The sequence below is a fragment of the Diospyros lotus genome, unplaced genomic scaffold (assembly GCF_014633365.1).
Source record: "Diospyros lotus cultivar Yz01 unplaced genomic scaffold, ASM1463336v1 tig00010937_2, whole genome shotgun sequence".
In the NCBI taxonomy this organism is placed as follows: domain Eukaryota; kingdom Viridiplantae; phylum Streptophyta; class Magnoliopsida; order Ericales; family Ebenaceae; genus Diospyros; species Diospyros lotus.
Window position 1 is genome coordinate 20,439 of NW_026267114.1, and position 23,562 is coordinate 44,000.

Sequence of the window (23,562 nt, forward strand, 5' to 3'; positions counted from 1 at the left end):
CGTTTTCACCACATGAGAAACCCTAATCCGAAACAGAGACAAGAGGGGGCAAGAAGAAGAAGAATAGTGCACGCGAAGAGCAAGATCAAAGATCGGAAGAAGGTACTTGACAATCAAAACGGACAAAGATTGCAAGGCAATTCCAATCTTGTCTTATGGTAAATATGTATCACTTGGGGTGGTTTTCATGAGAGATTGGTGAGGTATAAATGCTGGATTGCTCGGGTTTCGAAATATAGTACTCCATTTTTCGTTGTTATGATTTTTGATTTGTGAACTGCCGTGATGATCTTGTGCTTATATGTATTCTGTAAATCCTTGATTATCGCTAGTGAATTGACTAAAGGTGAAATCCCTACCGTAAGTAAGATTCTTTCGAATCTAAACACGCATGTCTTATTCAATTTCTAATTTCTATTGTGTTAAATGTGTTGCATTCATTTTCATTTCTTCATTTTTTAGTTGGATATTTCTTGAATCGTTGATACTGTCGTAGTTTTGGTTGTGGATTGTTCACAGGTAACATCAACAATTCGGATGTTAAAACGTTTGTTTGTTCGACGGAGCATTATGTGAATCCCCAGTAACGATGTGCATTTGGCTTTCCAGAAGTGTTCATGTGTGTCCCGTGGGCGATATATGTATTCTATATATATGTACACACACACGTACTCGCAAAGAACGATGAAATGCTCTTCTTTCTTTCCTTTCCTTTCCTTTCTCTCCAAGAACAGGCGGAGATTTCATTTGCTATGTCAAATTGTTTATGCACCTATGGTTCGGATTTCTCAAAACAGGTGAGCGGTATCAGTATATACATTGTGACCAAAACCCATATACCGAATCTGTCTGATGAAATCTCAGCTGGACAAAATTTCGTAAACACTTATGCTCATTGGGCATTAAAGATCCTAGCGGCACAGCCAACTATCTTGAATCTAGGGTGCCTTTGAAAAATAAGGGTGAAATTCATCTTCTATCTAAATTCTAGAAAATTCCATCAAATAGTTATTTTTCTCATGAAATTTAAATTCTATCTTAATTCAAAAAATAAAGATTTTCCTTGAAATCAAAGAATTGAAATTGTTAGAGGATGGAGTGAGAATTAAAATTCCATGAAATTGGAATTCTGCCCCCACTTTACACCCCAATCAAACACAGCCTAAGTTGCATACTATCTAGAGAGAGTATATAGAAAAAAATATAAGATTTGATGTTAAGAGAGGGCAAAAAAACAGCAAGTACAGTGGAAAGCAACAGCCCAACGTACAGCAGACCTATACAATGGAATTATTGGACACCAAAATTCCAAGCATGCCATACTGTATCCACAAGAAATTATCCATGTACGAATTTGGGATCCGTTCAAAGAGACAATTGAATTTATAAAAATTAATTTGGAATTCAGAGAATAGAACAAACACATTGGCCTATTCTAGTAAAGCTGTTAGTTTTTACTTCTCTGCTAGTAATTGACTCAGCAATCACCTGAAAAGCCATTACCAGCAGATACAGCAAATATCAAAAGCAAAACAGCAAGGTGGAGAGAGAGAGAGAGAGACCGTAGGTGCTGAACAAACAAGAGCTATAGAAGTAAAAACATAAAGCTACACATTGAGGCAAAGAGGAAAGTTTAAAAAAAAAGAAAGGCACGGAAACTAGTTAAATCATACATATATGGATATGCTACACGGACCAGTGGCTTCATCCCCAATTCCAAACCAGGAGTATACTAATTCATCGCTTCTAAGAATACCTCAAACAAGCAAGATTGATTTCACATTGAATGTAGGAACAAAATGATATCTTTGCGTCAAGCAGCGTAGATGTCTCTGAACCTACAACTTAAGGAAAAAGCATAATTACAAGACAATTCAAGATAATCAGTGTGAAAGAATATGCTGCACCAAGAAACCATTTTCAAGCGGAACCCACAAGCCATTCAACCCCCAAACCAAAATAAAAAATTGAAACAACTTACAAGTCAAAACAGCTTGAATTATGGGGAAAAACAAAAGGAATTAAAGGAACATTATGCAACACGCTGCTCATATTAACATATATATGATACGGACTGGCTGTTCAGTTTCCTTCCCCCTATGCCATGGATGCCACCAAATAACCAGTCCTTTTTATTTCCAAAGCACACAAGTTAACACGAACTTCATCACTAAACCAATCAACTGCCGAATGAATATGATGATGAAGCCCCTGATGACAAAAGGACTGAAAATTGTAAAATTGACTAAAAAAAGGAGTATCTATATTCATCATGTGGATGATATTGGTGCATATAAAACACAAAAATGAAAGAGAATTAGCACTACCAGCAAATATTATCACGGCAACTTCTCAGCATGTCTAAGAAGTAGCATCTAATTCACAAACCCAGAACACAAAACTGTTGGCAACAGTGAATAAATTATACAAACTGAATGATGTGGGAGACATAAGAACTGCTAACAGATCAGAGAAGCATCAACGCATCAACTTATATCATGATAATAGTAATCTAATTCAAAAAATTTAATATTAACATATATAATGTTCACTATGAGATGACCCCAAGATCAGGTGGAAACCTTAGTTTTTATACTGATACATTTCTTTTATTTTCGGAAACTATCATCTTTCTCAATGACATAAAAGCTCAATTAAGCTTTTACTTTGCCCTTTCTGGAAGTAAGAAACATATCGCTATCAGTTTAATTGACATTACAAAACATCACAAACAATAATCCAGAAAGGAAGATGAATTTAGTTAAATCAACAAACATATTAGTTATTCAACTGAGGAAATATTTTTGGAATTCAATAAGTGACCAACTTGTTACATATATTTCACTATTAAGTTTTGGTATAACTAAAACTAAATTACAGAAATCAAATGGTAGGTTATTCTATTTTGGTAAACAAATACTTGATAAAAGAAATAAACATTTTATAATTTTAAATACAAAAGAAGTTGTCATTCATAATGCCCATATGAATCAAAGAAAGAAGATGTGAAAGGAAATAAATCGAAAAAATCTGAAAGATTTAAGAAAACCATAGGATAGAAAGAGTTGAGTTGATGGAAATACTTGGGATCAAAATGAAAGTATTTATGCACACAGGTGCTAGTAGCCTAGAACCATGTCTTTAATTTCATAAGTAGCTGTTTATTATTGTCCTATTGTTCTGTTAAAAGTACTGGTTTTTAGGAAGCAAGTTCACCGTGTCAACGTATTTTTCTTACTTTGCAGCCATCCAATAAAACTACTCTTTTTTGTTGTAAAGTGATTCTACAAAAGCACAAAACGTTAGACGTACTTTGTCACTTTATCCATCTTGCCTTTATTCTCTAAGTAGCATCCTCCATAATCTCCCATTCTTTTTGAATTGATCCAATATATCAATGTTAATCTCTCTTAGGAATAACCTAATCTCCAAGTCTCACAATAACATCATCTACAATTCCATTTTTACTGTTCAGTTAAAACTCATTCCAGGCACTCAATTTTCCATCTACTTAATTTAAATCATTTAGATTTTAAAGTGTTTCTTCATAATTCAATTTTAGTATTTGCAGTTTCTTTCATCTCATCTCCAAGATAATGTTGTCTGCATATAGCATATACCAAAGCTTCCTTTTTGGATGTGCTCTGTAAACTCAACCGTCGCAAGAGGAAAGAAAAGACAAAAATCAAGTTCAGTATTTAAAAGCACGTACACAGAATTGGAGAGAGGAAATTCAGACATTGGTGTATGAGAGTATTAAATTATTGGCGGTAGCATTGGTCAGCATTCAAATTTCTTCTTCGCTGTTACTAGGAATCTAACACTACTATACTTCTTCCACAAACTTGGAAGTCCCGCAAGAAACAGACTGCTAGTGCCTTTGAAACAGAAAGATTGCAAATCAATAATAACTACTCAACTACAATTTCCACACAAATTAGCAAAAGAAAGTGATTGACAAGCTAGAATTCCTGTAGCCAACCCCACATTTTGGTCGGAGTTGAGGCTTGACATGTAAATATGAGTTGGGTAAAAAATCAAATAAAATGGTAATTCTATTGACAGAAGCGAGTACTTTTGCACACAATCTGACCTCAAAATAAAATGAACCAACAGGAGGAGCGTCATCCAAAAACTCTCACAGAAAAATCACGATTCAGTACAACCGAGAGAGGCTCTCTCTCTCTCTCTCTCTCTTAACCAGCAAAGCCAAACCAAAAGACACTTCCAAAAATGGCAGAAACCTAAAATCCAACTCAGTAAATGGTGTTGGCGCCACCCATTATATATTATACAAAATGCAAAACCGATCCTCACGATCAAAGAATAGAAGCAGTCAGAACACAGCATTCAAGTAGCTGGAAATCACAAACCCAGAAAGCCCATCAAACTAGTCCAAATTGGGCAATTTCAAACGTTCATCCACGGAAAAATAATCAAAAAATTTCAAAACCCCAGAACAATGAACGAAACCCAAGTCCCAGTAAGCATTCAATACAGATAAATCAGATACACTAAACCAAATCGAAACGAAACCCCAGGAAACCCATTATTTTGTATAGCCTTTTGGGACAAAAACGCAGAGTATCAGAAAGAATGTAAATGATGAACTACCTTTTCCGGCGGAAAGAACTTAGTGCTACGGCGAAGCAGACAACCGTGGCCCGTGTCGGCTCGAGGTCGCGTCAGAAAACACATTGAGCCCCAAAGAAATTTTTGCTCCAGCTAAAGAGCAAAATGAAAGGCAAGTGTAGAGAGAGAGAGAGACTTTAACGATTCGAAACGGCTGTCCCTCTTCTGGTCGAAGGATTGGGAAGCGAAAGAAAGCCAAACGGCACGAATCCAGAGGCGGGCGTGTATGTATGTACAGACGCAAACGGAAAAGTGGTTTGAATATGAAACAGACCCCGCCCTTCCCTTTGCTTTACTTTCGTCTATTTAAAACTAAAAAATAATAATAATAATTGGACAATGTTAACCACTCTCTTTATTTGTTAATGACATCTAAATGTATATTATTTTTTTATTAATAATTTTATTTGTATTAATATTTTGATACTGTGTGTTTGATGTTTATAAAATTATAAGTATTTTTTAAAAATAATAATAATATTTTTCATGAAATTATCAATTATTTTTTAAAAATTATAAACACTTTTACTTAATAAAAAGTTTTTTTTTAAAACCTAAAAAACAAACTTTTTACATATAGCAAAAATATTCATAATTTTAAAAAATTAGTTTATAATTTATGAAAAATACTTATAATTCTGTGAGTGTTAAAATACTGTATACAAATAGTATTGTCATGTAGGATAATGGTTATTGTATAATAAATATATTTTATTTTTAAATAAAGTGTCTTTTTTATACTTTATCTTCAGTTTTTAAATTATTTTATTAGTTAATTAAATATTTCAAAATATGATATATTTATAGATAACTAATAAAATTATTTGGAGGATAAAAATAATATGCAATAAATATACCTTATTTCTAACACAATTAAATGTTTCAAAACATAATAAATTTATAACTAATGACCTTGGGTTAGCAATGCCCTTTTCAAATGAGGCGTATTTATTACATTATAATTTTTACCATATAAACACTTTAATTGGTTGAAAATTAGTATATCGTGTTTCAAAATATTTTATCAATCAATAAAAGTGTTTGACAACTAAAAATAAATTGTAATAAATAGACCGACACCATCTTCATAAAGGCACCTTACAGCATGCTATGAAAGTAAATCTTGTAAAAGTTGATGATTCCATAGAATATATAGGAGATTTTGTCTATATATCTTGTTGCGCCATATAAGGTTCCAACCAGTGTTTGTCCAGTGGATTCAATTATGCATGACCACTCCTCCTCGTTGTTCTCTATTAGAATCAATGGAGAGTTGCATGAATATTTTAAGGGTCTTCATCGAGTTGAGCATTTGTCACTCATATCTCTTTTGTCTTGGTTGTGTTGCATGGTATCGTGAGTTATCGTACTCTAAGCCAATTCTTTTCGATACCATTAAGGGTATGAGAGGACCAAGATAATCATATTAATGATTTTTTTTATTAAAATTCTGTTTAGAGAGATTTTTTGCCTTTTCAAGTTTGTCTGTTAATCCTTCGAAGAATGATTGTTTTGTTTGTTGTTTAGATGAGACTTTTCATGAGGAATTATATGATTTGGTCGGTTTTAAGTACAATTCTCTTCCTATATATTCAATACTTGGCTATGCAACTAAGTTAACATAAGGATTATAAGGCTATAATTGATAAGGTCAAGAAGCATATTGGGGGTTGGAGGAGTATATTGTTGTTTTCTGGGGCAGACTCAAATTGGTGCAATACGTTCTTTCCATTATTCACATGTATTGGGTTTCTTTATTTATTTTGTCAGGTAGGATGATTGTAGAGTTAGAGAGAATGATTCAAGCATTTTTGGAGAGTGGCATAGAACTTAACGCTCATAAGGCTAAGGTGGCACGAAAAGATGTTTATTATCCTAAAGATCAAGGTGGTTTTGACATTCAACCTTTATTCACATAGAATAAAGCATTGGTGGCCAAATTGGTTTGGAAAGTGTTGCAAGAGGTAAAGAGGATGATGAGTCCATATGGTTAAGGTGGGATCATACTTGTCGTCCAATGATGGATTAGGGATAGTCAAACTATTTTTCCATGGTATGATGATTGGCATTTGCTAGAAATGCTGGTTGATTGATTTTCTTGTCAATTTCTCGGGGTATTGGAGATATCTATTAAGGTGAAGATATCGACAGCCCCTAAGACATAGGTCAAGCAGTCGAATGAACAATATATCAGTGTCAATTCGGTAGATTACGAGTTTGATCATCGCCATGTATAAAGATCAAAGACCCAACTTGCGATTTACCTCTCCTAACATAATCAAAAACATGAATATCGAAGATCGCACAAGAACGATCATCCCAAGATAAAGATGTCAGCAATCATTCAGGATGGTGTTTGAAGGTGGCTTGAGGTGGAGTAAAAGGCTTTAGGAATAAATAATTTGCGTAGGCAATGGTCTAGGTAACTCAAAAGTAGAGTGGCAAGTGTGCTTGGGCAACTTGGTCATTACTTTTTTCTTCATATAATTTGGTAAGAGTATAATAACTGAGGTTTTTATGGCAAGAAAAGGACAAAGATGCAACTAACTCATCAGATACATTCGTGTGAATCATATTAACTACAATTAGATTCCTCTGTTTGTTACAAGAGATTGTGTTTGATGTATTGTTGGAATCTTCTATAGACCTGTCTTCAATAGGTATGTCTTTATGTTTTTAATTATTTATGTACCCCAAGTCTTATTCAGTTTGATGTGATTTTTTGTTTAGGTTGGAATATAATACATTATATCTCATATACATTATGTCCCTGTATTTTTATTTATTGTTTGAAATATTTCCATAATTTAAATTAAAAAATTGTAATATATTAAAATTAAAATTCCAATAATCAAAAATACATACACATGATCAATAGTCAAATACACATATACAAAATTAATAATCAAATACACAAATCAATAATTAAATATACAAAGTAATTAAATATGCACATACCAAACTCAATAATCAAATACACAAATCAATAACTAAATACACAATATCGCTCACCTAATACACAAATAAATAAAAAATTCAAGAAAAAATCACAAACCAATTTGTTGGAGGACGATGAACAACAAGCTGATCATTGTGCCCATCACTAACCAAGCCGCGCAAGCACCTACTGTCAAGATCTGCTCTCAAATTTTTCTTACTAGTATAAGAAGTCCGAGAAAATGTCCATTCAAAATGGATACAGATACAAAAATCACTCAAAAATTTTTTAAAAAAAATCTTTTTATTTTCATATTTGCTTAGAATCCAAATAAATATTATAACATTCTTTACACTATCATCTCGGGCTTACCACCCATACATTTTCAAAATAAAATGGCACTAAGGTTTTAATTACAAAATGAAATCTTCTACTTGTACCCTCAAAATTTACACACATAGATCTTGAGGTTGTGACATCTCTATACACATTTAACTAAGACTCGCCCCTAAATAACTATCTTTCTTTTTCCTGGAGTAACAAAAGAAGTAAAGATGAGCCACAAGGCTCAACAAATATATAGCAAAGGAAAACATCAATAAAATGATATATGAATGCATGAATTACTCAAAGCCAAAAGAAAAATGCTACCCGACATCTAAACAACCATAGGGTTCATGCCTTCTACACTTGACAACAATATCTTCAAAGAAATATAATTTCTTACATTTCATCAAAACACATTTTTCAAAGTGAGTCATAAGACTCGACAAGTTTATATATATTTAATAATGGCAACCGCTAAATTAAATATATGAATAACGAAGAAGGTCTACAATAGATACCTTACCGCCCATACCAATGTTTTTCAACCATTTAATTAGAATGAAAAAGTTTCCCATAATAATAATACAATCATCTTCCCATAATTCAATATAATTTCATATTTTTTATCCACGTTTTCATAGCATTCTTAGATCATTTCATTTTCCGCTCACAACATGTGAAATCATCAATGCATAATTATACCATGTGCCACCGCCATACAAGATAATTATGCGGACACAATGCCATACAATATAATCGCGTGAACACACCGCCATACAATATATTTACATGAACACACTGCTATGCACTATAATCCCACAGACACACCGCCATGTAATATAATTATGCGAACACACCGTCATGCAATATACGTAAGCGGACACACCACCATGCAATATAATTACACGAACACATTTCCATGCAATATAATTACGCAGATACACCGCCATACAATATAATCCCGTGGACACACCGCCATACAATATAATCTCACGGACACACCGTCATGCCATATAATTACGCTGACACACAGCCATGTAACACAGCCACAAACAATGCTATAACAAGTGACATTTCACACCCTCAATTTTTGTCTATTAAGGTTCTTAGCTTTTTCACTCAATTCACATTTAAATAGGTTTCACCACATCAATTAAGGGCAATTATTTATATAATGATAGTAATAAGTCACACATGAGATTTCATGGACATGTTAACCAAGAACATTTCTTAACAACTTCCCAATTGTGATTATCATTCTTCCTCATGCAACTCAATTACGTTTTTATCTCATGAATCCCATGTATATCCATATATATATCTTCAACCACATCCTATCATTTTAAAGGACTGAATGATATCAGAGGAAGTATTTAATAGCAACTTATTTTAACAATCATACTTGATTTGGAATGAGAAAAGTCTTAATCAACTCAAATCATAACCAAAGTATATGATATTATATATCAAATTGAAGATCTCGAAGTCTAGCTTATAACGCTTCAAACAAATCTTAATTTAGACTTCTACATCAAAAGTTATGACCAAAATAGTACAACATGCAAAGTGTTGTCAAAAACCACCAAGTTGACTTTAGGGGAAAATAAGTCGACTAAGGCTAAGTCGACTGAGGCTAAGTTAACTGAGGAAAAAAATAAGTCAACTTATTTGAGAACAAGGGCAAAATGACTGGAATAGACGAGCCTCTACTGAGTCAACTTAACCCAAAGATAAGTAGACTCGACGCAACCAAAAACATACAAAACGAACACAAAACACACAAAAACCCCTCATCTAGCTTCCTAACCCACAAATCTCATTTCATGAATGAAATATGGGGTAAACAAACCCCAATAAAACTATCAATGAGACACAACAATGACTCAAAGAAGAAACCCACAACTTGAGAAGAAAATGAAAGATTTGGCTACCATTGCCAAGAGTGATTCTCACCACTAAGAGATGAGACTAACTATGTATATATATATATATATATCACCTTGAAACCAAAAAATGTTTCTTTAGAAGAGAACAAGAAATGAGAAGGAATTTGCTTTGATGATGGAATCCCAAAGAAAAGAAGAGCACCCAGCTATAATCTCTCCACTTGGAACTTCAATGGACAACAATAATGAAGAAGAAAGAAAGAGAAGGAACAAAGAAGATGAACAAGGGAACTTATCGTGAAGGAGGGAAGTGAGACAATGAAAAAAGAAGAGGAACGGGGGAAGAGTAGTCTGCCACCCACTCTCCAACAACTCATTTTACATTTTTTACCATTTTGCCTCTCACTAATATACACGCACACACCACAAACTCATTAAACTCATTTGAGACATTAGCCATTTTTCATTTTTCACTTCTCTTTTCTTTATTTCCTCATTTATGGATTTCCACAATTACCCTTAACTTTTTCTCTCCTTCAATACATTCATGAAACCCATAATGGTCATTTGTCACATTTCTCATTTTCATTTAATTATAATGTCACCTTTTTAATTATACATATGGACCCAAGTCCAAAGGTGCCAATGTGCTTTACAACTTCACTTCAAATAACTTATAACAAAATTCACACTTGGCCTCACCCCAATTTCAAAGCTCAATTCATTAAAGTAAACACATAATTTACTTATATATATTTCACCACATAAAAATATTTTTCACATTTAATTTAATAGAGATAAAATTTTCAATACTCATAAATAAAATATTAATAAACTCTTAGATCCACTAATGGGTCATTACACCTGTCAACGATCATTCAGCTTGTCACCGCCGACGACACTTCTATTGGTTGTCACCGCTGCTTCTGTTGGTCGCCGCAACCATTGAATTTGGTTGTCATCGAGTCAATTTCGTCTTATGTCGTGCCTACAACTTGTCTTCTTCGATCGTCTTTCCCTAATCTACTCTTACTATGTCTGCAACTCCTTTTTTCTGGCCAATTTTGTCTTCGTCGAGTTTAGTCGGTCTTTTCCAGCGTTAATGGACGTTGTGGTGGGGAGAAATGGCAAATATAGCTTGGCAGATTTCGATTGCCATATCTAGCAATAGTTTTGAGCTTCGCCAATTTTTTGGCAAATGATTTTGGCGATAGTGAGCAGCGTTGAAGGCATCAATTTGTGTTTGGCTCATTATATTTGGTTTGACAAATAGAAATGGCAATCCCGTTGGAGATGACATGTCAGATTTTGATATGAATTTGTTAACGTACAAATGTATAAGCAAATTTTGCATTAGCATATGTCTTAATCTAATTCTTTTGAATTTTGTTTTTTTTTTTTCTTTGATTTATTCCAATGGCACAGGGTTTAATAGCTCTTTGGTTCCACACCACCCCCTCAATTAATACAGACAACACTTACCTTCCTCAAAATGAAAAACTATAATTACCAGCTCATAATTCTGGTTTCTGGGTAAGATTAATAAATGGTGTTTTTTCGGCCCTATGTTGTCTTGAATTTTTCTGAATGATCATGAAAAACTGTAAATTCATGACGAAAAAGAGAGTGATAGACTGCATCACCGGATGATGAACATAGTAACCAACATCCATTTGACTGTCTGTAGAAAAGAAAAAACATACTAGAACTGTTGGATCAATTGCCGCCGAGAGAACCTCTTCTTAGGGTTTGGCAATGGTTGAGTTTGGTTTTAATTTTTATCAAAATTATAATTAAATTAAACTTAAATTATTAAAACTAAAACACAACCATTACCCTTTAATTTTAAAAATTAAAAACCATAACAAAATCATTCAGTTTCGATTTTAACCATGATTTTTTTAGTTTGATCCATACCAACAAACAAAGACAAATTCTTGCAAATAGCATTCATAAAAAATTTTGATAACTTCACAATAAATAAAGACAAACTCTAAAAGCAACTTCAAAGAATATACCATTTCTAACGCCAACTTCAATTTGACGTTGAAGAACTCTCCAACAAATACACCATTTTGGTGTTGGACACAATTTTCAATCACTAAATTTGGCGTTGAGTGAATAACTATTTACTAATACCAATTTTTTTTTATTTCCAATTTTACCCTTCTTTGTATAACTTCAAAATAACTTATTCTATTTATATCGTTTATCACTTTTATTATATTTGTATATTTTGATTAATAATTAAAAATATAAATTAAATTATTATAAAAAATATATACCGATGTAAATATTTTATTAAGATCTATAAAATGAGTATAATATTGAATATATTTTTATAAATGCCATGTTAATATAAAATGAACTATTTTTATTTATGTATATGAAATTTTTTTATTTTAATAATTACTTAATAGAAAGAAAATATTCTTAATGCAAAAACTCAATAATATAATAAAAAGTAATAACATTTTCATTAATTTAAATTAAAAATACATGATGAAAATAGAAAAAAAGTTTAAAATAAAAACAACAACATGGCTTAAAAATAAAATACTTTCTATTCTTATATTATGCTAAATTAAATAAATTAATTAATATTTATTAAATATTAATTTATAAAATACTCTTTAAAGATTCTCTTTTACACCAATTTGGTATTATACATTCGAGACAACACCAATTTGGTGTTGAAAATTTTGGTGTAAAACACTCTTGGACACCAAATTAGCGCTGGATTTGGTGTCCAACATTGGAGTTGCTCTAATATTAAAGTTACATTCTTCTTATATAAAGTTACAAATTAACTTGAAACTTCTTGGATATAATTATTTGATTGATAAAAATAATAATTTAAGATTAAGTTTTATTTTTATTTGTTAATTACTTTATAAATGTTAAATATTTTATATATTTGTAATGCATTAGTTAAAATATTTGTAAAAAAATACATTTGTCAATATATATATTATGTGTATATATAATATATTAAATAAATAAATATCTATAATATATATGTATATTCGATTCGGTTTGATTCGGTTACCCCACATTCGGTTCGGATTTTGGTTTGAATTTAGTGAAAATCATAATTAAACCATATACATTGAAACAGTATTCAGTCTTTTTTCAAATCAAATCATTATCTAGTCAAATAATTTTTAACCGCATTGACCGATTCGATTTCAATTCGATTTAATTCCCTACAATTTCAATCGCAATTGACATCTCTAACTGTGGCAGCGATTAATGGCAATCGAGGGAGCACCCAGTATGTATCAATGGGTGAGCATGGTGTAATTAAAACTTTAAAACTGACCAGGATTTGAAACTAATGATGATTTGAACAGCAGGAGTGTTAGTATTTATTACATTGGGTTTGTGAAAGAAAAATAAGGTGGACATTCCCTACACAGACAGAGGCATAGCACCAGCAGCAGTTTGGATTATAAATTTCATGCTGTTGAGAAGAGTGTGGTGGTAACAGAGTCAGGGGAGTTCAAAGGATATGCTTCTGGCTTGGTTGCCGGAATTTCTGCTTTAGTTGATTCAGAAGAGCGAGGTTAGCCTGAAGTAACTCAAGTTACTGACTTGAGCCAGGTTTTAATAAATGGAGGGTTGTGAGAGAGCCAAAACATGGGACTTATGATCCTATTATTCCCTTCAGTTAACTTTTTGTTGACCAGGTGATTCACAAGGAAGCAGGGTAAGGTTGTGCACCTCTTGTACTGAGGACGCCCTTTTGATTGATTTGGCTAGAGGAACTCAAGTTACACGGGCGGCCACGGTTATTAGACCTCTTCCTTATTTTTTTGGCAACTTCGTCTATCAGTTGTTGGCCTGAGCAAGCACTAAACAAATAATAGCTATGCTATGCTATTCTTTATTTCTTTCCCTTTTTTTTTCTTTTTCTTTTTTTCTCTTTTTTTTTTTTTTTTGGAATACTTGTGGCCTGTTGTAGCTTCAGCTTTTCCAGCAGTTCAAACAACCTCCTGAATTGCTGTGGTCTTTTTGAGCTTTTTACAGACACCAATTGATAGTTAATTCCAGATTGAAAACCTTGATTATTGATTTGTTTTAGGAGATTATATTCTAGTTGCAGTATGGATCCATGTCATTTCACATTAGTTGATCAATGGATAGGAACAAGGAAAGAAATAAGTCTAAGCTCTCTCAAATCTTGTGGATGTTGAACTAAGATTGCATGTGATGTCAATTTGTACATTACAGCAGCCTCCAATCCATTTGTGTATAATTCATACCAAACCAAACATAACACAATCTATTGATCACCCTGCTTTTGTGCACACACCACCAAAGAGTAGAGTCGAAACAAATTCATCAAAGAAATAAAGCACAATCAAGACACAAACCGCACAAAATGTGGCTATATGATCATCAAAGTTCCTCTCCTCCATTAAGTGTTGTGGATGGCTGCTATATATAGAAGCTGTGTGACTGAAAGGATAATTAAGAATACCTCCATTGTTCTCTGCAAAACAGAAACAATATATATGTCCATTGTGCATGAAGTTTACTCTGAATGTTCAAACTGATTAAATGAAAAATGCAGCTCTGCCTCCAACTTACCAAGCACGCATTCCTGTTTTGCAGCTCTATCTCTTTGCAGGCAAATCTGTAGACATAATTAATGTCACTTCTTTAGTGGAAGAAACGGGTAAAGAAATCAGTATGCCTATGATTGTTTCTCTCTACTTACCCCATAGCAAGGAGGGTAAGACTCCAAGCAATGGCAGCAGCAGAAGCAGCTGAAGGCAAGGTGCCACTCCCCCAAGAATTGACATGGTTCAATCCAGAGATGACAGATGCAACACCAACCACGCCTGCGATCAAAGCAAAGATCACGAAGAACCCAGTCGCAGCATTTCCCATCGGGAAGTATATGGGAGAGAAATGTGCTGGGAGGTCAAATCCTGGACCTGCAGAGATAAAGTAATACACTCAACAAGCGTTAGTATGGTCCCATCTTTTGTAAGGTGTTCAATTATATCCACTCTTATCACAGGAGCTTCTATTAGCACCCTACAATTGCAAAAATTCTCTATATCGAACTTGGAGAGAAGGAAGAGAAGTTACCAATGTAGAAACCATGATCAATGGCTTTGTTAACGGCCCATCCACCAATGCCCAGAACAATCACATACATGCAGAAGTTGAGGACTAGAAGCAACGCGGCCACCGGTTTCAACTGCTGCCCAGCCATCTTGCTGCTATATATATGTGTTAATTTGCTGACGACGATGATGAAAAGGCTTAGTTTGGAAAGATTTGCAGCCTTGCAGGTGCTGGAGAGGTTCTTATAAAGGGATTGTTGGGAGGGTTTTGGGTTCTTTTCTTGCAAGGCTGCTGATTCAAAGAGATTATTGGTTCAAAGAAAGGGTGCTTCCAGCTCAGGACAAGGATTAGAGAATCAGCATTGACTGCTTTCCGGAATGATACACTTTCTGCCATACCTTTCTTCCCGAGGACTCCATTTCAATTTTTGGGGGGGAGTTCACCCATCATCATCATCATCAGGGACGCCCACTGCTACTTTGTCTTATGATTTCAACAGGAGATGTAAATTAGGGAACTCAATAACTAATTTTTAGCCTTAATCTCTTTTCACTGACATGAGGAAGATTTGGCATTTTTTTAATTTTTAAAATAGCCCTTGTCTGTTGAGCTTTCTCCCCTAATCAGGACTCAAACACAAAATCTGAGAGTCCAAAAAATACACCTCAATGATTCTTTCTTTGTGAGTTAATTTATACCTTGGGCGACTCCATTTCTTTGTTCCAAGGGAAAGTGGCATTCTTTGCCAAATTGCCTCGGAGAACTAGTCTCTCTTTTTTTTTTTTTTTCTTTGTGAAATATTGATTAGAATAAGATGGTAAATTTAAATATTTATGCAAAATTGTTCCTTGCAAAACTACCAACATGTATCGCATTTTTAATTTTCTTCTAACACGAGTGAGAATGAGTGGCTTACATATTTTTTAAATATTAAATATTTTTTTAACATTAAGTTATATGGGTGAAGACAATTAATTTCGTGTTTGGTGTGTTAAGTCAAATATGACACCATATTTCGTATTTTCGAGTTGTTTCCAATTGTATTGACGAGATTTATGATTATTTACCACTCTCAAGTCTCAATTGTGGGTGTAGGCCTTGTTAGCAATACTGGATTGAGCTTGTAAATGTTTTTTTTTTATTATTATTATTCTTATCCGGATTCATCTTCAAATTAGGCTTCTAACGAATTTTTTTTTAGAATATTTGAAACTCGTGTTAAGTTCAATATATTATTTTTGGGAGTAACCTTTAATGAAATTTAAAATCAAGGGTAAATAATATAGTTAATCTCTTAATTTTATATTTTGTAACAAAATAGTTCTTATGCTTCAATTTGTCTTAAATGAACTATTAAATTTTTAATCTTTTTATAAATTATGTCGAATTCTATCAAAAATTATCATATTGCAGAAATATAAAATAAAATATAAAAAAATAATAGTTGTTGATGACTATTACTTAACATTTTAAAGATTTTGTACAAATATATATATATATGTATGTAATTTGCAATAAAATTTTGTTAGGGGAATAAAAAATCTCTATCATTTTAACAGAAATATTTTGAGAAATTGAAATAAAAGCGATTAAGAAAAAAACTTTAGGGATTTTCAAAGAAGAAAAAATAACCCAACTATAGGGCCTTTCACCACTGATCTATAGCAATGATTAACAATTGCAGTCGTTAGCAACTAGGGGCGTTCAAAAAAATCGGTGCATCGCGAAAATCGGCCAAATCGATCCGATCAATTTTTTTTTTTTTGGCGGTCGAAAATGGTTTGGATTTTGTCCAAACCGCGCGGTTTGCGGTTTGGACAGTTTGTGGTTCGATTTAATCGAACCGCCTAAAAAAATAATAAAAAAAATTATTATTATACAAATCTAATAATTGGCAGCTCATCCTATTTATTTTTTACACTATTTTGTCTTTATTTTTTACTCCTATTTATTTACATTTAATTGTCTTTATTTACCAATATTTGTGTCTTTATTTACCATTTTTAAATATCTTTTTTAGTTATTTTAAATAGCATTTCAAATCGCGATAAACCGCACCAAACCAGACCGCAAATGCGGTTTGGCCTAACCCAAACCAGACCGCGGTCTGATTTGGTTAAAAAATCGCACTAACAGTTTGGCTTGCTGAAAATGATTCAGACCGATCAAACCGCACCGCAAACACTCCTATTAGCAATTGATTTTTCTATGTTTTTATTTTTTATTTTATATATGTATTGCCGCATCATAATTTTAAATGTGGGATAGGAGTTTTATAGGGATATAGAAGTAATTTAAATTTATATATCTGATTTTAGAAAGACAAAATATGAATATAAAAAAGGATAAATTGTATTCAGACCCTTGTGATTTGAGCTATTTGCAAATAGACCTCTCGTGGTTTAAAATAATTCTGAAGCCACCCACGATAAGGTGCGTGATCCTTTTGAAGTCCAAATCTAAGTAAGATAAATATTAGTTCTTCATTGATTCTTTTTCTACTTCTTCCACTTCTCCACTCTCAAACCCAAATTTGGACGATGGACTTGTTGAAAATCTATAGCATAGATTTAGGTTATTTTGAATCATCAACAATATATATTTTTTATATTTTGTATTTAGTAATTATAAACTTATTTTTCATTAAAATAAAATGAGCAAAATAAGATTATATCAAGATAAGATTGAAATATTTTTCAAATCAAGATATGAAATGATCAAGATAAGTCTATAAAGCATTTTAAATTTTTTATCAAATTGCTTGTTAAATTTTTTGGAATGTATTGAGAGACATATGGTTATTTTCTTTTATCTATAAGAAATCACGTGACTTCTTTTTCAAAGTGTTGTCTAAAAAATTACCCAATAATGGTGAATTGGATTTTTCAAACACTTAGAACATGTTTTCTAATTTTTTGTTTTGAGAAATAGTTTTTCATAATGACAAATATAACGTATTTTCAATTTTCTAAAAATAAACTACAAAACATAAAACTAAAAATGAATTAAAAACTTAAAACTAAAAATTAAAACGTAAAGAAAATTGTCTCTTAAATTTTAATTCTAATTGAAAACTCTTAAATTGTGACCTTGATATTTAGTGATTACAGTTGGAATAAGAGCGGCAATAATAGCAAACGACCACAAATAACACAGGAATTTTTATAGATGTTTGGTTATAAGAGTTTAAATCATCTTTCTCAAAATTAAGCTTGAGATTTCACTAAGTGAAAAATATCACTAGCTTTTGATTGTAGTTAGAACCAATATAAATTCATTGCGTAAGCAATAACCACTAACACGCAGTTGGTAAATACAAACTTATCATACAACTAATGAGTAAAAACATAACTTACAAATAAAGACAAACCAAACAACTCACCAATTCTGCTAATTTCACTAGGTAACATAATTTCTACCCTTGAACTCCCTCACTCTTGTGTGAATACTCTTTCAATTAGTTCGTTGTTGTTTTTTGAGACCCTATACTTATCTTATATATTCTTCTCCAGAAAACTAATTGTTAGAAATAAAGGTTATTAGTGTAAGCACCCCCACCCGAATATCCCCAACCACCAGGACTACTCGAACGGGAGCGCTTACGGAAGGAGAAAAGAATGAAACAAGAGTCAAAACCACCCTGGCATGCATACACAAAAATAAGAACAACGGAAGCGAGACTAAACACATGCATACACTACGGGTACCCTGCTAACATAGCGGTCACATGATAAATAAATAAACATAGACTCCTATGCCAACATACACGAGACACGAGAAAAGACCTGGCACAATATAAATTAATAGAGTAAACCTTATTCAAACATCAGAGTTGATAGGGATTGACGGGACTGCCTGTACACCATACCGACTCTGCTGCTAAGAGATGATTCCCTTGCCATGGTCCACACTGCCACTACCTGGAATGATGGAAAGCAAGGTGAGTCGAGAGACTCAGCAAGTATAAAGAAAAGAAAAGCTGAAGGCTAAACATACCCAGAAAACTCTCCCCATAATAAACATCCATGTACACACAAGCCATGAGACGCTACAACACAATAGTATAGTATAATAAAAGCACATACCGGTCATTAGGGCCCACACAAAACACCTGGCACCCAAGTCCCATATCAACCTGTCGCTGCCTTGAAAGGCAACATGTATCTCCAACAAACCTGATCGCGCTGTCCCGGGTCGGTACTCCCGTCACCTGTCCATGTCAATACTCCCGACATCCGAGCCAGAGGCTCTCTCGGAACGGTACTCCCGTCCGAGAACTAAATACTACCAGTAACCATGCAATGCACATAACAATGCAATGGCGTAGTGAGCATCAACGTGATACGTGGCGCCTATACATCCAGGCATCAGGCCATGCTCCGCCCACATAGTAAACCACACGCGATGCATATGCCCGTGCTAGATGCAACCTGATCAAGCTAAAATGTCTGTATCCAAGCATACTCAATAAATGAATATCCCAACATGCAACCCGTACCCATGTGCATATCAAATCATGAACAGTAATATAATGAATCTAAACGTGCAGTAAATCACAAACTAATAGAGCTAGTCAGCAGTGCCCGGCATCAGTCAATGGTCAGTGATTATGAGTGTCCACCCGACGATCCACTTCAGGGCCGTACAATAGTCTACCCCAACGTCACCAACAACCGACCCCTGCCTTACTACTCGATAACTCTAACCGAACCATAAATAAATTCGAGAAAAACCATAAATAAACCCATACGTCTAGGAACTTAGTCCCCAAGCTGGGTCCAACATTATTCCCAAATGGAGTGGGGGCGGTACAAACCCCCGTAGGCTCACAACAAATAAAATTCTAGAAGTCTCGGATTTAATTTAAATTAAAACAAATGAATAATAATTCAATAAATAAGGCTAGGTGATGAATTAAAGTAAGAGATGTGATAAAATACGAGAAATCACGGGGTCTTTCACAGGAATTAAAGAATACGAGGAGAGGGTTAAAAGCTTGCCTTTACACGGCTATTTCTTACATTTCTTGCACTCCCGCTGTGAAGTAAAACGTTTAATAGCGATTAATAAAATCATGACTCGCATTAATTAAATCTAACCGTGTAATATAAATAATTTAACCATCTAAAATCTCACGTAGGCACACCGTAAATAAAACCTCAACGAGTCTTATATTCAATTTAAATTAAATCACATCAATAACATTCTCAATATATATATAATTAATTAGTATATAATATTAACAACTCACCTATATGCTTAGCTTATAAACAAAGGAACATATATATATATATATATTTGCTTAACAGCATATACACATATTTTCACCAATATGCTTACACGACCAGGCATTCTTTAATTTTTCTTTTATCCTAATTTCATTGCATTCACCCACTGATTCACACTCACACACTGATTACACATATATACATATAGATATATAAATTGGCACACGGCACACTCACTATAACCCAAACCCTCACAATCAAAATAATATACTCTCACGCACACAGTGCTCTAGTATGTATATATATATATATATATTTGCACACCAAATTAATACATCCAACACGGCATAATCACCCAAATTAACAAAATCAAACTTATAATTAAAATCTAACCATACAAAATTATTAATACATAATTATTTACTCACCCGAGTAATTAAACTGCAATTAAACTTGACTTAATCCTCAACTTCTTCCAATTTTCCTCAAAATTTCCAGCCTCTACGCGCCATTTTCTTCATCTCGCGAGCTCTCTGCTTCTCTCCCAAATTAATCTAAATTTTTAGCTTCAATTGAAGTAGTTTAAAGCAGCAAAATCGCTAGAAAAGCTCGGCCAATTTGGCCTTAAAAACGTGCAAGGCGGTGGGCGTAAGAGAGGCAGCCGTTGGGCGCGCCAGCGCGCGCCACGTGGCCGCGCAAAGGGCCAGCACTGGCGCCCCAAAACGGCGCCGTTTCAGGCGCCATGGGCTGATAAAGTCAGCCCAAAAATTCTTGCGCGCGCACACATAGGTCGCGGGTCGATCCCGTGACCTCACCCACCGCACACGCGCACATAACCGCTCGCGCCAGCCACTCCATTTTAATAATTATAAAGAGATCCTCAGCCACTTCCACAAATTACTTTTCAACACCCAAAACTTCCATTAATTGCACTCTCGCCCAAGTACTTATACCCTGACATTTCCAAAATTCCACCCATTTAATTATTTTATTATTTTCTTAAATACTCCCTAATAAACAATTATTTTCCTTAAATTTTCAAATGCTCAAATAAATTACTATTTTCTTTAAACTCACAATTAACCAATAATTTCCATAGATGCAAGAATTAATAATTACCTTATTTTCTCAAAATAACATAAATAAATATTGTCTCTCAATTTCTCAATTACTCGATATTGACGTCAAACACCAAAATTAATAATCATTATTTATTTCTCAAATTTTTGAGATGTTACAATTAGCAAATTTGAAATTTAAAAAGTCTCAAGTTTTTTCAAACTGCAACCTGATTCAATTCAGTATCTTAGGTATCTTTTAATTACAAAAATATCATAAATATATTTTGTACAAAAAATATGTGACTCTGAATGATTTCTTAAGACAAATCAAATAAAGCTACAAAAATGCATAAAGAGATCACATGAGATCATAATTAAACATAAACTTTTGAGAGATAAAAAGTTCATAAAAGTGAAAGACAATAAGATCTATGAAATCAACAGAATATGTAAGGAGGACAAAATTGAAGTCAAAATACATTCTCTTCAAAAGTAATTTTATTTTTTATATGAGATTTTGATTTAAGAAATATCAACTTATAAAAATATTATTTTAAAGAAGAAGTTTTAGAATAACTCCTATCTATTTTATTTTTAAATATGCAATAAAAAAAATTAAGAGACTAAGTCTATCTGGATGTCTATTGGATTTCTGTCGAGTGAAGTTCCCACTTCAATCAACTTAAAATGTCTAAAAACTTCTTGCACAATTTCGGTTGAACCTCAGTTGACTTAAGATCAAAGGTCAAAATTCTAATTAACTTCATTTGACTTAAATTAAGTTGACTCAACTTATACAAGATCAAATACAAATTTTCTATCTTATTTCAGTCAATTTAAGCTTAATGATGAGTCGACTTAAGGTACTTAGCCATAAATTTTTATTTTTTTAAGCTTATTGAATTAATTTATTATTATTTTTATCTCAATAAATAATTTTTGTTATCATCAAAATCATATTATTCTACTATTGAGCTTAACACAAAAATTGCCAGATAACCTTAAAAATATAAAAAAAAATTATCTATAATACTTTTCATGTCTCACTTTTTCTAAATCATAAATTAGTTAACAAATGCTACCTAAGTATAAGTAACGATGTGATGTTGGTACTAAAATTTTGTGTTTTGAGATAAAGATATATATTTACTTTACACATATTTTCGTATTCATATATATATATATATATATGTATGTATTTATCTTAGACAAATTTGATATAAGATGTCATAATTTAGAAATATTTAAAAAATGTATAATCTTTTTTATATGGAATTTCATGCTCAAAAAGATCAGATTTAATTACAGGATTTATCATTTTTTAAAACTAATCGTATATATTAATTGCAAAAATTAGTAAGATAAATTAAGATATAATATTTATTTAATTTTTTTTTCAAAAAGATACATACTTGTTTTAGGCAGATTCCATATTTAAAGATATAAGATTTTTTTATATAATTTAGATAATCTTTTTATTATGAAAAAAACTATAGATTTTCATGTTCAAATACATAGATAATCTTTTGCTTTAAAAAATTTACATATTAGTACATTAAAGAAAAAAAATTGTTTTTTTATTGAAATTGAATGGGAATTGAGATTTTTTGTTTTGTCTAAAAATAAAAAATAACCTATCAAAATTATTTAGGGAAGTCATTTTTTTACATTTTGATGTCAAAAGTTTTTGTTTAAAAGTATTTTTCTCATTTTTCATATTCAAACACTATATATGATTCATATATACATAACATTGTTTATAAAACTATAACCACACTACCATTCGTATATAACAGTTTTTAAATATGTACTGCCACAAGGAATTATTTTGATAATATGAAGTAAGTAAATAATCTGGATTGACTGAAAATTAATAGGGTTTTCTTTTGAAGGGTTGATGCATTTGGTTATTCCTTTAGTTTTTTCAATTGTTCTATCCATTTTTCGACTCTTTTAGGTCAGATTAGGTAAAAGAATTTGTAGTTGTTTGAGTATTTGAAGGTTAGGCTTTGAATATTGGGTTTCTTTGTTATGATGTTGGAAAAAAATCAAAACATATTGTTCACAATGAATTCTTGTTAATTATCAATAGATTTTAAGAATCCATCAGTCATGAATTATTAAAAATAGTTGACAATAGACCATACACCGACGGATGCCAAAAAATTCATATGTGAATGATAATTACTCGTGGTTCATATTTAGTTTTTATTTTATTATAATATAATGATAAAATTTATCGTTTCAACTACTACAATAGTGTATTCTATTGCTCATTTTTCTAGTTACTACTAAGTCACTGAAAATATTTTTTGACCAATAATTACATAAACATATATTACATTTTGTTCTTATCGAGTAATCATTGAAAAAGAGGAAATCGAATTCGCATAGAAGATGAAAGTAGATTG

At 32.5% G+C, this 23,562-nt stretch overlaps 1 protein-coding gene across 1 annotated transcript; it reads right to left on the bottom strand.

Annotated features, from left to right (window-relative positions):
- Positions 1 to 13,881: 13,881 nt before the first annotated feature.
- Positions 13,882 to 15,082, bottom strand: LOC127793463 (membrane protein PM19L-like). The gene is made up of 4 exons (XM_052324194.1): positions 14,884 to 15,082; positions 14,507 to 14,726; positions 14,377 to 14,422; positions 13,882 to 14,278 (listed from the first exon to the last, which is right to left on the bottom strand). Exons 1-4 carry the CDS (start codon positions 15,008 to 15,010, stop codon positions 14,204 to 14,206), a joined length of 468 nt encoding a protein of 155 aa, XP_052180154.1. The 5' UTR covers positions 15,011 to 15,082; the 3' UTR covers positions 13,882 to 14,203.
- Between the last annotated feature and the right edge of the window lie 8,480 nt (positions 15,083 to 23,562).

What these genes read in the sequence shown, in the direction of transcription:
- LOC127793463 (XM_052324194.1), bottom strand. Translation starts at nt 15,010, where the DNA reads ATGGCTGGGCAGCAGTTGAAACCGGTGGCCGCGTTGCTTCTAGTCCTC. An exon ending in TGATCATGGTTTCTACATTG is followed by an intron (nt 14,727 to 14,883) that starts GTAACTTCTCTT and finishes TTATCTCTGCAG; the next exon opens with GTCCAGGATTTGACCTCCCA. An exon ending in CTTACCCTCCTTGCTATGGG is followed by an intron (nt 14,423 to 14,506) that starts GTAAGTAGAGAG and finishes TTATGTCTACAG; the next exon opens with ATTTGCCTGCAAAGAGATAG.